Here is a 17,946-nt window from a genome sequence, read left to right as displayed (position 1 = left end):
AGTCTTAGTCTGTCATCGATTGGCAGATATTGAAGCAATAGTTGACACAAATCATCGCCGAAGCGATCAAACGAGTCCTTCATCGCTGTCATCAATGTTGTTGTTGTGGTCATTGTCTTCAGTAGTCTTCACCTCAATATCTTCATTATAATGCTATAAAACTCTTCAATAATTATTGAATTTAAATTCAATTCAAACGTAAATTTAGTTAACTAAAAAAAATAAAATAAATAAAACATTAATTCAATGACAACAACAATAACATTACTAATACTTACATTAATTTTTCATAAATCAATTGTTTTAATAATAATAATTGTATTCAACAAACAAACAATATATGCAATGAATTAATAAATAAATAAAAACAAAACAATTAATTAATATATTATTTATGAATACAATAGTAGTTATAATCACAACAACAATAATATTAATAGTGACTCACATTTCAAATAATAATAATAACATTACATTTATTTACACCATATTTACTATTATTATACTTTATTATTTGATACTTTTATAGACTACTAAATTTCTATTTATCAATACTATAGACTCTAAAACTAAATAAGTACCAATAGTTTTATTGTTTGTTGACTTGTTATTTTTTTTTGGTTTTTTTTGGTGAACAGTTTACTGTATAATACATATGCACGCAATGTTTATACTGTTTAATACTATTTTGTAGGCGTGGCTTAAACTTACAGTACATGTATTCATATATATATATTTATAAATTTTATTTATATATCTATGTTTTTATAACATGATTCCAATTTTTAGGTTTTTTAGTATCAGTTATATTGATATCCATTGCTATTTGAAACACAATATAAGCGCCAAAATAACAAAAGTATTGTTTTGTTTTATTATAAATATTTTATTTATCATTATTTTTGTTGTTATTATCAGCAGTTGTTATTAATTTAATAATTTCAATAATAATTATTATTATTAATAAATATGGAGTTAATTAATGATAAAATTATTAATATTAATAATATGTTAAATAAATTAATTGAATTGAAATCATTACACAATAGTATTGATATTAAAACAAATAGTTTTTCACAAAATAGCGATGATTTGAGTGAACCGATTGAATGCTTGAATGAAATAAATATCACAACAAATGATTGCATTTCTATGAAAATCATTGATTATAGTGACTGTTATGACAACAACAACAGCACACGTGAGGATAACAATAACACGCGATTCACGTGCTTTTGGCCCAAATGTCGGTTCAATAGTAGAAATAAAACCGATTTATTAAGACATAAATTAATTCATTTACCGATTAAATCATTTAAATGTGATGTCGAGTATTGTGACAAAAAATTTACAACAAAATCAAATTTAAATCAACATAAATTATGTGTACATTTTAGTAAACAATTTAAATGTAGTTATTGTAATAACAGTTTTTTTAATAAATCTTATTTAAAAATTCACGAAAAAACTGTGCATTTAAAATACAGACCATTCAAATGTGATGTCAATGATTGCGATAAAAAATTTACGTCAAAAGCAAATTTAAATCAACATAAATCTAGTATTCATTTTGGTAAAGGATTTAATTGTATTCACTGTAATAACAGTTTTTTTTCTAAATCTAATTTAAATATTCACGAAAAAACAGTGCATTTAAAACATAGACCATTCAAATGTGATGTCGATTATTGCAACAAAACATTTGGTCAAAAATCTCATTTAAAAAGACATCAGTTAATAATACATTTGAGTAAAAAGTAATTTCATTGATTATTCAAGTCATTTAACTATTTAACAACAAATTATTGTTTACGACTAATTAAATTATGCAACCATTCAATTGGGACAACAATTATAGCAAATGTGATTTAATTAAAAACTTTAAATAAAAAAACAATAAATTTATAAATTTTTTTAATAATATAATTTGATATATATATATATAATTAAATATTTTAATTAAATATAGATTATATAAATGTGTGTGTGTGTGTGTTGATAATTATTAATAGGAATTAAAATACAAATAATTTTAAAACTAAAAAATTCCATAAATATGTACTTTAAGTATAAAAAATAAATAAATAAAAGTTATAAAACATTATTATCTTCATCATCATTGCTATCGCTATCATCAATATCATCAACATTAACATCAATGTCACTTAAATCATCATCACTATCACTAATATCATCATCACTATTATCACTGCTATCATTGTCACTATTATCACTATAACTATCGTAATGGTAATCAATGTCTAAATTAAAAATACCACTATTGTTATCATCATTGTTATCATAATTAATACTATTTAAATATTTTCCATATTTTAATTCATGTTGATCCCTATCCATTGAATCCATGTATTCAATATATAAATGTTTAACTTTATTACCAATTAGTAAATGTCGGGTTAGAAATGATTCAGTTGTTGTCAGTTTGTGCGGATCACTAATGGGTAGATAGACATCCGTCAAGTGTGCCAACTGTCCCATTGAGACAATAGACTTCTCAGTAATAGATGTACTGTCGCAGTGTATATACTGTAGTCGCGGAAGATTTAGATGAATGTCCTGAAAAAACTTGTCTCCGATTAACCCCCATTCGTGTAAGCAAATTGTTAAATGTGTCAATCCGTGCAATCGGTTTAGTGAACCGCTGGCCAGTGATACCTCTATGTCATAATCGTCCGAATTGGACAAACAATCCATTTTTAATCGTCTCAATTGTGACATATGTTTGTTAACTGAGTCAAACATGTCATCAATTTTCAATGGACTTGTAGTTATTAAATAGCTATAGTTAAACATTTTTAGTCGGCGACAATTGCGGCCAATTGTGGCCAACAATTTATCAGCAAATCCTGAATCGCCAAAATTGGTCATCAATTTTAACTTTAATTGTCGTAATTGTTTTATTTGTCCGAAAGTGCTAATCAATAGTGACTTCTGATCCGAGCTTTCATTAGCAGTAAACCTATCGACCAATACGTCCAATGATGTCAATTGTTGGCCATAAATGTCGACAATCTTAGCAAATACTGGCAAAAATGTGTAGTTTAATCTGATTTTTATTGATTGCAATGATTTTGGTAACAAATCAGCAGTTAATGTATGATATAATGGGCTTATATTATAAAATTTATCGGTGATGTCCACTGTCTTCAAGTTTGTCAAACCGGTGATAGCTTTTTGATAGACTTGTGTATCGATATCTCTGCGATATCTAACAAACTTTAATGTCTGCAACTGTTGACCAAATCGATGGCAAAATCGGTCAAATAGGTCGCCATAATTCATCAGTTGTACACTATTACTGGGCCTAAGATATAGATGTTTCAATCGGTAACAGTATGTTATCAATGATTCAAAATAATTTTCACAAAAATATATCGGACTTATAGTAACAGTTTGAATGTTTGGAAACTTTTTCAAAATCAATTCAAACAATTTCATTGACTTATCGCTATTGTTCATTGAATCCAATGAAAAACTATTCAATAGTGTGTTATTAAATACGAGATGTGTTTGTGTTGTGAATATCAATGCCAACCACTGTTTGGACACCGATTGTAGTCTTAGTCTGTCATCGATTGGCAGATATTGAAGCAATAGTTGACACAAATCATCGCCGAAGCGATCAAACGAGTCCTTCATCGCTGTCATCACTGTTGTTGTTGTGGTAATTGTCTTCAGTAGTCTTCACCTCAATATCTTCAGTATAATGCTATAAAACTCTTCAATTAATTCATTCCAAACGTTAACTTAAAAAAATTAAAAAATAAAACAATAATTCAATGACAACAACAACAATAACATTACTAATACTTACATTGATTTCAATTAATTAATTATTTATTAATACAATAGTAGTTATAATCACAACAACAATAATATCAATAGTGACTCACATTTCAAATAATAATAACAAAAACATTGCATTTATTTACACCATATTTACTGTTTTTACTACAATAATATAGATTAACTATACTTTGTTATTTGATACTTTTATAGACTACAAAATTTCTATTAATCAATACTCTAGACTCTCAAACTAAATAAGTACCAATTGTTAATTGTTTGCTGTTTGTTGACTTGTTATTATATCAACTGTTTTTTTTTGCTGAACAGTGTACATATGCACGCAATTATTATACTGTTTAATACCATTTTTAAGGTGTGGCTTAAACTTACAGTACATATATTTATATGTATATATATATATATAGATTTTATATATATATATCTATGTTCTGATAACATGATTCCAATTTTTACGTTTTTTTTAGTATCAGTTTTAGTATTGATATCCATTGCTATTGAAAAACACAATATAAGCGCCAAAATAACAAAAGTATTGTTTTGTTTGACTGAAAATATTTTATTTATTATTTATTATTATTGTTGTTGTTATCAGCAGTTTCTGTTAATTTGATAAAAAATAATTATAATTATTGTTATTAATATAATAATGGAGTTAATAAATGATAAAATTTCAGATATTAATTATATGTTAAATAAATTAAATGAATTAAAATCATTACACAATAGTATTGATATTAAAACAAATAGTTTATCACAAAATAATGTTGTTTTATGTGAAACGATTGATGGCTTGAATGCAATGAATATCACAACAAATGATTGCATTTCTATGAAAATCACTGATTATAGTGACTGTTATGACAACAACAACACACGTGTGGATAACAACAATAACACGAGATTCACGTGCTTTTGGCCTAAATGTCGATACATTAGTAGAAATAAATACGTTTTATTGACACATAAATTAATTCATTTACCGATTAAAACAATCAAATGTGATGTCGAATATTGCGATAAAAATTTTACGAATAAATTTACTTTAAAACAACATAAACTACAAAAGCATTTGAATGTCAAATTCAAATGTGATTTTAATGATTGTAACAAAATTTTTGCATCAAAAGCTAATCTAAATAAACATAAATCTAGTATTCATTTTATGAATAGATTTAAATGTAATTATTGTAATAACAGATTTACTCGTAAATATTATATAAAAATTCACGAAAAAACAATACATTTAAAATACAAACCATTTAAATGTGGTGTCGATTATTGCGATAAAACATTTACACAAAAATCTAATTTAATTAGACATCAATTAATACATTTAAATGAAAAACGATTTCATTGTTCAGTTAATGAGTGTTTGAAAAGTTTTACAACAAATCATTGTTTACAACAACACATATCAAGCGATCATTCAATTTAATTGAAATGTGATTATAGCGGATGTAACTTTTTAAAAAAAAATATTTAAGAGACAGCCAAACATTTTTGTTGTTGTTTTTTGTCTACAAATTAATTATAATTTGATTTTACAATTATTATTAATATCTAATTTATTTATGCATTATATGTTCAGTCAACTAACTGTTTGTTTACTGATAATATTTTTTTTATATATGATATTTTTTTAAAAAAATTTCAATCAAATATAAAATGTGTTTATGTAGTAAATATATTGTATATATATATATTGTATATAATCTATGTTTTTGTAGTGTACAACTAGTTAACTAAATTTTTTAGTGTATTTTACTATCAATAAATAAATAAATATAAAACTATATAATTTTAATTGTTAATAAAACTTTGTAAAAAATAACAACAATTAATTGTTAATATATTCTAGTGTCAAATATTGTCTGCAATTTTTTGTTGTTTTCTACATTTATTATAATCATTCAAATCAATTAAATGTTTTACTAAATAATATATAAATATTGTAAATATAATTATTTGTTTTATTATATGGTTATAATTTTGTTTAAAAATAGTACCGATACTTGAAATTTAATTTTTTTTAAATAATTTATATTTTTATATTATTTTAATCGTCCCATATGTCTATGTCTGTCTGTCTAAATAAATAAATAAGAAAATTATTATTTATTAGATATTTAAAAAAAGTTTTTTTTATTTGGATTTTGTTATATACCTTATATACCATTCACTGTATTCAATACACAAGTGTTTAACTTTAGTATCAATTAGTAGATGAGTTAGAGTAATATCATTGTATGGATCGCATCGGAGATAGACATCCGTCAAATGTTTCAACTGTCCCATCGATTGGATCGACTTCTGACTTATGGACACTTCGTCAATATGTATGGACTGTAGTCGCGGAAGATTGCGGTGAATGTCCAGAAAAAACGAGTCGCTTATTGCCGGCCATTCAGAAAACTTAAACGTAAAATGTGTTAATCCGTGCAATCGGTTTAACATATCGCTGGTCAGCAATACATCCGACCAATATTGTGGCGTATGTTTGGGCAAACAATTCAGTGATAATCGTCTCAATTGTGGTGACATATGTTCATTGATTGCCGAAAACATGCGCTTAATTGTCAACATATTTTTTATAAGAAAGTAAAACTCTAATGATTTAAGTTGGCGACAGTTGCGGCCAATTGTCGTAAATAAATTGCCGATAAAATTGCTACCAATTGTTTTCCTGTTAGACCATATCGTTAATGATGTCAATTGTTGGCCATAAATATCGGCAAACCTGGCCAACAACGGCATCGACAAGTTGTCCAGTTCTATGTTCAATGATTGCAACGATTTGGGCAAAACATGACACTTATTATTATTATTATTATTACCGATAAACAAATGATTCAATAATACAGATGTTATAAACAATGTCTTCAGGTTAGGCATACCGTCGACCACTTTGTAAAACAATTGTCTATTGAATATATGATTATCGACTTCATTGACTTTAAGGTTACCGACAAACTTGAATGTCAACAACTGTTGACCGAAACGGTTGAAAAATAATTTAACCATACGATCGGTAATACCTGACCACTGGCCTAAATAATAGTGTCCAATAGAGATGTGTCGCAATCGGTGACAGTATTTGATCAATAAATTGATAAAACTGTTTATTAGATGGACAACAGTGGACAGTATTGAACTATTATAAAGTAAATCGGGGTTTTAATTAGTATTATATATTGTATTATTAGAAAAATAGTTATTATTTCAAAACCACTTACTTATTACTTATAGTAACTGCGGTAATGTTCGGTAATTTTGAGACAATCAGTTCAAACAACTTAATTATCAGATAATTGTCACGGTTTGTGACCAAAGACATTCTGTCCAATAGATCCCAATCAAATACCAGATGTGTTTCCGTATTGAATATCAATGTCAGCCACTGTTTGGACACCGATTGTAGTCTTAGTCTGTCATCGATTGGCAGATATTGAAGCAATAGTTCCGCCAAATCATCGCCGAAGCGATCAAACGAGTCCTTAACAGCTGTTGTTGTTGTTGTTGTTGTGGTCATTGTTTTCAGTAATCTTTACGTATTTAATGTCTTTAATTAATATAGTCTTGTCTTATATAACAACAACACACGTGTGGATAACAATAACCCGCGATTCACGTGCTTTTGACCAAAATGTCGGTTCAATAGTAAAAATATATATATATATTATAATAATAGGCTTTTCACAGTCTTTTCGCATTATGTATGTTCTAAAAGTTAGGTTATTACTGTAAAAACTTTTAAAGGTATCATTGATTTTACTCTTTTAATTATGATATAAGATGTTTATCTTTAATTTGTGACTTTAATTTTTTGGCTGCAAGAATTGAAAAATTTGTTAAATAGTTTTAAAAATGTTAAACACATTTCGAGTTTGTCATGATGTCGAAAATGCTCTGTTAAACGTTATTAAAGAAGTCAATCGAATTGAAACTGATTACGATACATTAATTTATGATAGACAACTACAAAAATAATATTGTATATTTTTAGATAGTTACAGAACAATTGCAGACAATCAAAGAAGTTTACAACAATGAGTTGTGGACTATGACGTTTTGTGTGACCTTAACGACCCTGATCCACAAAATTATTTTATCAATTGCTTTATAAGTTATTGGTAAAAGTGACCATCATATATGATAATCTTAAATAGATCGGTTATATTTTTAAAATTTGAGTTTTTTATTCTTCATTATTTTACACCTAACTAATTAGCTAATTACAGGTAACTTGAAATATTAATATTGACTTAAAAAAGTTATGGTGCTATTGGTAAAAATGCTTGATAATACACCTTATTCTCCCGATATTGAGTTATAAATTTATCACTTGTTTTGATTTTTGGAGACATTCCTTAATGGCTAAAACTTGAGAGGAATAGAGGATATCGTACAAGACATCGATCTCTTTTTTCACTTACAGAATAAAAGCTGTTCTGTGGAAGGGTTCCAAAAATTACATGACAAATGTTTAAATGTTGCTCAACAATAGGGTACATATATTGAATGCAATTAAATAATATTAAATGAAAAATTTAGCTTTTAATTTTTTAGACACCATACGAAAAGACTTTGTGAAAAGCCTATTATTATAATAGTAATAATCTTAATGTAATAAAACTAAATTATTTACTATTAATTGTTTAAAGGGAACACACATTGGGTGGGAATTTAACAACACTAGAGTGGTTTCAATAATCTAATACAGTATTAATGTATGTATTATTTAATAAATAAAACGTTATTAATGTCTATATGTATTACTTTACACTGTATTTAATAATATTAATAATAAATAGTGTTTGCAATGCATGTATTGCGTCAACAAATAAAATATATTTACAGTTATGTGTAAATGTAATACACATTTGTATTACTGTTTGTTTAGTACTACTAATAATAATACAATAATAATAATTAATTAATTATTTTTTATTTAATTTGTTTGTAAACAGTATTTATTATATTATTTTTTGTAATACAATAATATAAAATTTAGTGATAATAATAATAATAAGTAAATTAAATAAATAAATTAATTGATTGATTGATTAATTGTTTGTATAAGTTATACATTTAGACTATTGTGTAAATATTTTTTTTATTTTTTTATGTTTTAATTACTTATTTTATTAAATAATATAATATTTTTAATGATATTTATATGATTTTAATTATAAAGTTTTTTTTGTATATTTTTTTAGTTTAGATTTTTTCTGTCAACAAAATCAAAGACTATTTGAAGGTCAGTGAAGACAATGACAACAGCAATGAAGGACTCGTTTGATCGCTTCGGCGATGATTTGTGTCAACTATTGCTAACAAATCTGCCGATAAAAGACAGACTTATACTGCAATCGGTGTCCAAACAGTGGTTGGCATTGATATTCAATACACAAACACATCTAGTATTTAATAAAAAACTATTGAATAAAATGTCTTTGGACTCAATGAGTGACTATTATCAGACAATCAAATTGTTTCATGTGTTGGTCCGGAAGTGTCGTAACATTACCGCAGTTACCATAAATGTTGGGTAAGATTTTTAATTTGTTTGTTATAATAATTATGACATAAATTATGATTTTTATCTTATAGTTCAATACTTCCCGGTGCTGTCCATATGATGAGCCGTTTCATCAATTTATTGATCAAATACAGTCACCGATTGCGACACATCTCTATTAAACTTGATTACGACGGCCTCTGGTCGGTCATCGACCGTACGTTTGAACGGTTTTTCTGGCGTTTTGGCCAACAGTTGTTGACATTCAAGTTTCAAGGCTATAATTATCAGTTCAATAAACAATTGTTTTACGAAGTGGTCGACGCTATGCCTAACCTGAAGACATTGGATATCAATTGTAAGCATCCTTTCAATCCTGAAAGTACTGTCCAATTGGACGATATATTTATCGGCAATAATATGTGTTATTTATTGCCGGAATCGTTACAATCTTTAAACATAAAACTTGCCGAAACATCTCTGCCATTGTTCGCTAATTTTGCCGATATTTTTGGCCACCAATTGATATCATTGACCATACAATTTGATGACTTAGTTGTTAATGATGACAACGACGACGGCGACGAAGTATGGACTGCTAATCTAAAGCCATTATCGGCCGGTTTTCGACAAATGCCGCGATTAAGACAACTTAATTTTGATTTGCCGATCGATTTTGGGGCCGACTTTAGTGTGGATTTATTTTCGACAATTGGCCGCAACTGTCGACAACTTCGATCATTAGATTATAAATCATATTTTGGAAATATATTGAAAATTAAGGCCATATTTGTCGCTATTAACAAACATATGTCTAAACAATTGCAGCGATTATCGCTTGAATGGATGTGCAATAATGTTGACGACAATGAAGACTTAGAAGAATTATCACTGACCAGCGATTCCCTAAACCGATTGCACGGTTTAACACATTTGACACTCCGGTTATACGACTGGGATATAATTGGCGAACAATTTTTTCAGGACATTCATCTAAATCTTCCGCGACTACAGTCCATACACTGCGACAATGCGCCCATCACTGAGAAGTCCGTCCAATCTATCGGACAGTTAGCACAGCTAATGGATGTCTGTATTCTGTCGGACAGCAAATATACGGCTATAAAAAAATCCTATATTTTCAATCATTTACTAATCGATACAAAAGCTAAACACTTGTATTTACAATATAAGGATTCAGTACGTGTTAGACAACGTATGTTTAAATGTGGAAAATATCTAAATAAAGATTATAGTAATTATAATATTAATGATAAAAATATTGATGATAGCGATGATGACATTAGTAGTGGTATTGATGTTATTATTAATAGTTATAATTATACATTATATGATAGCGATGATGATTATCAAATTAATACAATTAGTAGTACCAGTAGTAGTAGTAGTAGTAGTAGTAGTAGTAGTAGTAATGATGCCATTTATAATGATAGCGATTATATTATTAACATCAGTGATAGTGATTAGTATTTTTTTTGATAATAATAATAATTTATAAATTGTATTATATTTATAGGATTGTACAGTAAATTATATATTATTGCTATTATTATTATTATTGTATATTAAATATATATTTTTGTTTAAATACTGAGACAAAATATTTGAATTTTTAAAAAAATGTTTTACTTTTAGTTATTATTTTATTTTTAAACTGAATAGATTTTTTACAGTACTATATTATTTTTAATTTTTAAAAAAATTGTAATAAAGTTTTGTAATACACTGTATAATAAACTACTAGCAAGTAATTATCATTTTTTTACAATAATTAAAAACAACTAACTATTTGATTATTAAATGCATTAAAATTTATAAAACTTTTTTAAAAAAAGTTTTATAATTATTATTTATTGACAGTAAACTACTTAGGCGTGATTCACATATTACGTTCGCACTTGAAGGGAGGGGGCGGGTTAGCCAAAGCGAACTTTTGCGAACGAGGGGGAGGGAGGGGTAGAGACTTTAAGAACGTTTGAATTTAGATAATATTTCATTTCTTGTGGTTGTAGGGGGGGGTAGCGGTTAGGGACATGCGAACATAGGGGAGGAAGGGGTCTAGATTTCTTAAAAAGTGCGAACGTAATGTGTGAACAGCCCATTAGAAATACTACTAAAACATACAGTAGATTAAACACATTATACACTGTATTATATATTAATACTTATAAATTTAGTTTATTAATACAGTATTAATAATAAGTAATACAATAATACTGTAATAACAAACTGTAATAACAAACAAAACAAAAAAAAACATTATTATTGAATACACTGTTTGTTTGGTTATTGTTTACCGAAATTATTGCGTCTATTATTCGGTGTTAAACTATCGGTAAAAATCATAGTATACTAACGGCACACACACAGACACGATGTCCACTGTAGTTATCGGCGACCAATATGTTAACGGTAAGTGTGTGTTTCGCAATTGATTTTGTTTCAATGGCCAACACTCGCCCGTGATTTCATGTTGTGATGTCCTCTCATTTTTTGATAGACACTACTTCGGTAATCACTGCCGATGGACGTACTCTTCAGGTAATAATAATCATATCATATATGATATATGAATTGTTGACCAAAATTTTACCGATGTATTCATACATTTTTTTAATTAAATAAATAGTTGGACCAATTGGCCGATTTGTATCGGTCGGAGGTCAGCAAACCGATTCCCGTTGCCGGTCGGCTTAGCCTATTAGGCGGTGATCAGCAGCCGTCCGACAACAGTAGTCTCAACCGACAACAACAACAATCGTTGACTATTGACTGGAAAGTACGGGATTTGGATCGCATGGAACCGACCCGACACCAGACCCAACATTTGCTCAAATTGAGAGCTGATGGCCAACACTGTAAACGATTGACCGCTGCTATCGGCCAACCCGTAGACGTGACCAATGAGTAAGAACTAGTTCTACTACTACTACTAGCACTAGTAGTCTATACACGCGTGCGGATACATGTTGTTTACCCGATAATTATTTTGTTGTTGTGTTTAGAGCGGCGACCGAATTGGCCACTTCTGGCGACTCGCGTCGTCGTCGTCTTCGGGCAGTTATACGAAACGGTGCCAAAGATCCGCAATCGGCTGCTAAACAGAAACAATGGCTTGAAATCTGGGATCAGTCGACTCGACTCAAGTCATTGGATCTGAACGAAGTGGACGAACATTTGTCAATTGTTTCGGGACAGGAGTTTAACAGTTTTCAGTGGTCGCCAACTGGTCGCCGACTACTATATACGGCTCAATTTAAGCCACCGAAAGCCCAGTCGTTCTACAAGAAGTTGGTGGCGAAGACTGGTAAGAGTGACGATAGCACTGCCGGCGGTAAAGAGTCTACCGATACCAGGGGTCAGGAGTTTGTCTACAGGTTTTATTATGGATCTCTTATTAAATAATATCTGTCCTCTAACTTGTTGTCCACACACACACACATAGAGACGACTGGGGAGAACTGTACGATGGCGTCAGTCATACGGTTGTAGCCATTCTGGACACGGATGCCGACTATAAAATACGTGTCATCGAAATGGACGGCTATTCGTTGGGTCAGCCATTTTGGATCGGAAACACTGGTGACGATAGGATCGGATTTGTCGGATGGGTTGAAGAGCCGCGACGACTGGGCTTAACCTACTGTCCGAATAGGTTGAGTGGTATATTCACTGTTGATTTGACGGCCACTACTACTACTACTGAGGGAACCATTGATGCAAAACCGCAACTGATTTGCGGTCTGAATAATCTTTGTGTCAAAGATCCGCGTATCGCTCCCGACGGCCAATCGTTTGTCTATTTGGAGAACGATAGCGGAGGTCCTCATCATACGGCCTTTCGTCTACGGCGCTATGATTTTGTCACGAAATCGACCGAAACTATTATTGATAGCAACGGTAAACGCGAGATCGTCGTCGACACCGACGGTAATCTACGATATAGTGATCAATTGGCGGCACTATTTTTGAACCAACTGCCCGAAAAATGCTTCCTAGAATCGGGCAAACATTTAGTGGTCAACTGTTTAACCGAACTAAACTTAATACTCTGTTTGGTGGATATCGCTGCCAAACAGTGGACGCCAATCCAATTTCCGCTGCCATCGGCCGAACTCATTGACCTACGCCAGGATATCGCTGTTGTTGTCGGTTCGGCGGTCAACGTCAGGCCCAATGTATTTGTCGGCCGACTCAATGTCGGCTATAAAAATTCAGTTACCGTCCAATGGCTAGAATTGAGCGATGAATCGGATAATAGTAGATCGTTGGCCACGGAGTTGACGTACAACAACTACTGGCTGCCCAGTGCTGACGATCCGTCCAAATTGATTACCGCTATTCTGGTCAGTCCTACTCAGGTGGCAACGAAACCCGCGCCGACTGTACTGATACCGCACGGCGGCCCTCACGCTTTGGCCTATAATTGTTTTTCAATATATCGGTTGCTATTCGCCAGACTTGGATTCAAAACATTATTAGGTCTGTCCTCAGAGTCACTGACAGAGAGAGAGAGAGAGAGAGAGAGTGAATGAGTGAGTGAGTGAGTGAGAGAGTGAGAGAGAGAGACTATTGATGTTATAATTAAAAACTAAATTTTATTATTATTATTATTATTCAGTCAACTATAGAGGATCTCTTGGAGTGGATCGACAGTATGTCGACGACCTAATCGGTAACGTCGGCGACAAAGATGTCAAAGATTGTATCAAATGTCTGGAATACTTATCGCACGAACAATCACTGGTCGACAGCAAACATGTCGTCCTATTTGGCGGATCTCACGGCGGTTTTCTGGTCGCCCATCTGAGCGGTCAATACCCTGATTGGAATTTCCGGTCGTGTGTAGCCCTGAATCCTGTCATCGATATGTCTGTTATGAAAGATATGACCGATATTCCCGACTGGTGTTACTGCGAATCGTTTGGCACCGCCGCCGGTGACGACGATTTTACTAAACAGCCGCCAACTGGCGACCAGTTGCGGGTAATGTTCGATCGATCGCCGATTAGATGGATCGGCAATGTAAGGGTACCGACACTTATGCTACTCGGCCGCAAGGATCGACGCGTACCGTACAGTCAGGGTATGCGTTGGTATCAGCTATTGCGAGCCAGGGGTGTGACCACCCGGTGCCACGTTTACGATGATTGTCATCAACTCGGAAAAGTTGATGTCGACTCCGATCTATTCATTCATACAGCAGTTTGGATACTAAAACATTTGAATTAATTTCAGTAATTATATTAAAAATATATATATATTTATAATGATTACAATTTTTGTACTACAATTTAATAGCAATTGTTATAAATTACTAACAAAAAAAACATATTTTGATATAAACCGTATATTTTTTTGTTAAATTTTTTCTCTCTATTTTTTATTAATATAATGAAATACAATGCAATGAATTGGATATCGAATTTATCGATTATATAATTAAAAGATTTTTGAAATTAAAAAAAATAAATAAAAATTATTGAATCATTTTAATTATAAATATAATTACTTAGTTATGACTATTGTATTGATTAATAATTTTTTATACTCTATTAAATAGTTGTATATAATTGCCAAAAAAGCCAAATAGTTATTGAAATAGTTATTTATTTTATAAATATTTCAACTGATTTCTGAATTCACTTGTTTTCATCATATTTACAAAAATGATTTATATAAATAAACTAATTATTTCTATTGTTAAAAAAAAGTAATATGAGTTGATAACAGTTTACACATTTTATATAATTTATATAACTATTACTTTTTGTTTTTACATATATTTGTGCAATATTTTACAATTTAATGACTATATTTTATTAGTCATAATGAAATAGTTATTTATAAGTTTTTATAGTTGGCTAACCCAACAAATAGTTATTTATAGTTATAATAAAATTTCGGAAATAGCGTCCACTGGTCAACTTCGGTGGACATACTAAGTCCCAGTTATAAGCGTTGAACCGACAAAATAATTTTTTTTTTAGTTGGAAATCAAGACACTAGTTATGACTATGAATAAAATAATTTTAGAATTTATTATTATACGATAATAATAATAATAATAGCTATAATATATAATTTACTGTACAATCCTATAATATAATAAATATAATACAATTTATAAATTATTATTATTATCAAAAAAAAAAATACTAATCACTATCACTGATGTTAATAATATAATCGCTATCATTATAAGTGTCATCATTACTACTATTACTACTACTACTACTACTACTACTACTACTACTACTACTACTACTACTACTACTACTACTACTGGTACTACTAATTGTATTAATTTGATAATTATCATCGCTATCATATAATGTATAATTATAACTATTAATAATAACATCAATACCACTACTAATACTGTCATCATCGCTATCATCAATAATTTTATTAATATTATTATAATTACTATAATCTTTATTTAGATATTTTCCACATTTAAACATCCGTTGTCTAACACGTACTGAATCCATATATTGTAAATACAAGTGTTTAGCTTTGGATCGATTCAGTAAATGATTGAAAATAAAGGATTTTTTTATAGCCGTATATGTGTTATCCGACAGAATACAGACATCCATCAGCTGTGCTAACTGTCCAATAGATTGGACAGACTTCTCAGTTATGGGCGCATTGTCGCAGTGTATTGATTGTAGTCGCGGAAGATTCAGATGAATGTCCTGAAAAAATTGTTCGCCAATTATATCCCATTCGTGTAACCGGATTGTCAAATGTGTTAATCGGTGCAATCGGTTTAGGGATCCGCTGGTCAGTGATAATTCTTCCAAGTCTTCATTGTCGTCGTCAACATTATCGCACTTCCATTCCAGCGATAATCGTCTCAATTGTTTAGACATATATTTGTTAATTGCGATAAACATTGACTTAATTTTCAATATATTTCCAATATTTGATTTATAATCCAGTGATCGAAGTTGTCGACAGTTGCAGCCAATTGTCGAAAATAAATCCTCATTAAAGTCTATCGCAAAATCGATCGGCAAATCAAACTTAAGTTGTCTTAATCGCGGCATTTGTCGAAAACCGGCCGATAATGGCTTCAGATCAACGGCCCATTCTTCTTGTTCTTCTTCGTCATTAACAAATAACTCCTCAAACCCTAGAGTTAATGATATCAATTGGTGGCCAAAAATATCGGCAAAATTAGCGAATAAAGGAAGCGATGATTCATAAAGTTTTATGTTCAATGATTGCAACGATTCCGGCAATAAATAACACATATTATTGCCGATAAATATATCGTCCAATTGGACAGTACTTTCAATATTCAATGGATGGCTATAAATGAGATCCAATGTCTTCAGGTTAGGCATACCGTCGATCACTTCGTAAAACAATTGTTTATTGAATTCATGATTATAGCCGAAAAACTTGAATGTCAACAACTGTTGGCCGAAACGCCAGAAAAACCGTTCAAACGTACGGTCGATGACCGACCAGAGGCCGTCGTAATCAAGTTTTATAGAGATGTGTCGCAATCGGTGACAGTATTTGATCAATAAATCAATGAAACGGCTCAACATATTGACAGCACCGGGAAGTGTTGAACTAATAATAAAATCATAATTTATGTCATAATTATTATAACAAACAAACAAACAATAAATTCAAAATCTTACCCAACATTTATGGTAATTGCGGTAATGTTCCGACACTTTCGGACCAACAGATGAAACAATTTAATTGTCTGATAATAGTCACTCATTGAGTCCAAAGACATTTTATTCAATAGTTTTTTACTAAATACTAGATGTGTTTGTGTATTGAATATCAATGACTGCCACTGTTTGGACACCGATTGCAGTTTAAGTCTGTCTTTTATCGGCAGATTTGTAAGCAATAGTTGACACAAATCATCGCCGAAGCGATCAAACGAGTCCTTCATTGCTGTTGTTGTGGTCATTGTCTTCACTGACCTTCAGATAGTCTTTGATTTTGTTGACAGAAAAAATCTAAACTAAAAAAATATACCAAAAATACTTTATAATTAAAATCATATAATAAATATCATTAAAATAAAAAGATTATATTATTTAATAAAATAAGTAATTAAAAAATTAAAAATATTATTTACACAATAGTCTAAATGTATAACTTATACAAACAATTAATTAATCAATTAATTTATTTATTTTATTTACTTTATTATTATTATTATTATTATTACTATATTATTGTATTACAAAATATAATATAATAAATACTGTTTAGAAACAAACAAATAAATAATAAATAAATAATTATTGTATTATTATTAGTAGTACTAAACAAACAGTAATACAAATGTGTATTACATTTACAAATAACTGTAAATATTTTTTTATTTGTTGACGCAATACATGCATTGCAAACACTATTTATTATTATTAAATACAGTGTAAAGTAATACAAATATAGACATTAATAACGTTTTTTATTAAATAATAATTATTTATTGACAGTAAAATACAGTACTTATAAATACTACAAAAACATATATTAAACACAATATATATATATATATATACTTTATAGTTTATATGTATAACATAGTA

At 29.8% G+C, this 17,946-nt stretch overlaps 4 protein-coding genes across 4 annotated transcripts; 2 read left to right on the top strand and 2 right to left on the bottom strand.

Annotated features, from left to right (window-relative positions):
• Positions 1-5,887: 5,887 nt before the first annotated feature.
• LOC128954388 (uncharacterized) lies at positions 5,888-7,426 on the bottom strand. Its single transcript, XM_054299964.1, has 3 exons — positions 7,065-7,426; positions 5,996-6,982; positions 5,888-5,918 (listed from the first exon to the last, which is right to left on the bottom strand). The coding sequence occupies exons 1-3, from the start codon at positions 7,358-7,360 to the stop codon at positions 5,888-5,890; spliced, it is 1,314 nt and encodes a 437-aa protein (XP_054155939.1). The 5' UTR covers positions 7,361-7,426.
• A 1,466-nt stretch (positions 7,427-8,892) lies between these two features.
• On the top strand, positions 8,893-11,213 carry LOC128954387 (uncharacterized). Its single transcript, XM_054299963.1, has 4 exons — positions 8,893-8,931; positions 9,048-9,379; positions 9,442-10,736; positions 11,206-11,213. Exons 2-4 carry the CDS (start codon positions 9,102-9,104, stop codon positions 11,211-11,213), a joined length of 1,581 nt encoding a protein of 526 aa, XP_054155938.1. The 5' UTR covers positions 8,893-8,931; positions 9,048-9,101.
• A 367-nt stretch (positions 11,214-11,580) lies between these two features.
• LOC128954398 (acylamino-acid-releasing enzyme-like) lies at positions 11,581-14,632 on the top strand. The gene is made up of 6 exons (XM_054299974.1): positions 11,581-11,782; positions 11,871-11,911; positions 12,000-12,277; positions 12,376-12,747; positions 12,816-13,852; positions 13,992-14,632. Exons 1-6 carry the CDS (start codon positions 11,746-11,748, stop codon positions 14,600-14,602), a joined length of 2,376 nt encoding a protein of 791 aa, XP_054155949.1. The 5' UTR covers positions 11,581-11,745; the 3' UTR covers positions 14,603-14,632.
• A 724-nt stretch (positions 14,633-15,356) lies between these two features.
• LOC128954386 (uncharacterized) lies at positions 15,357-17,511 on the bottom strand. Its single transcript, XM_054299962.1, has 4 exons — positions 17,487-17,511; positions 17,032-17,369; positions 15,828-16,960; positions 15,357-15,385 (listed from the first exon to the last, which is right to left on the bottom strand). The coding sequence occupies exons 2-4, from the start codon at positions 17,313-17,315 to the stop codon at positions 15,357-15,359; spliced, it is 1,446 nt and encodes a 481-aa protein (XP_054155937.1). The 5' UTR covers positions 17,316-17,369; positions 17,487-17,511.
• Between the last annotated feature and the right edge of the window lie 435 nt (positions 17,512-17,946).

The sequence above is a fragment of the Oppia nitens genome, unplaced genomic scaffold, assembly GCF_028296485.1.
Source record: "Oppia nitens isolate AA-2021 unplaced genomic scaffold, nextdenovo-longstitch-racon4-pilon3 scaffold27_pilon_pilon_pilon, whole genome shotgun sequence".
Classification (NCBI taxonomy): Eukaryota; Metazoa; Arthropoda; class Arachnida; order Sarcoptiformes; family Oppiidae; genus Oppia; species Oppia nitens.
Note: the sequence above shows the minus strand (reverse complement) of the source record. Positions and strands in the feature narration are given on the sequence as shown.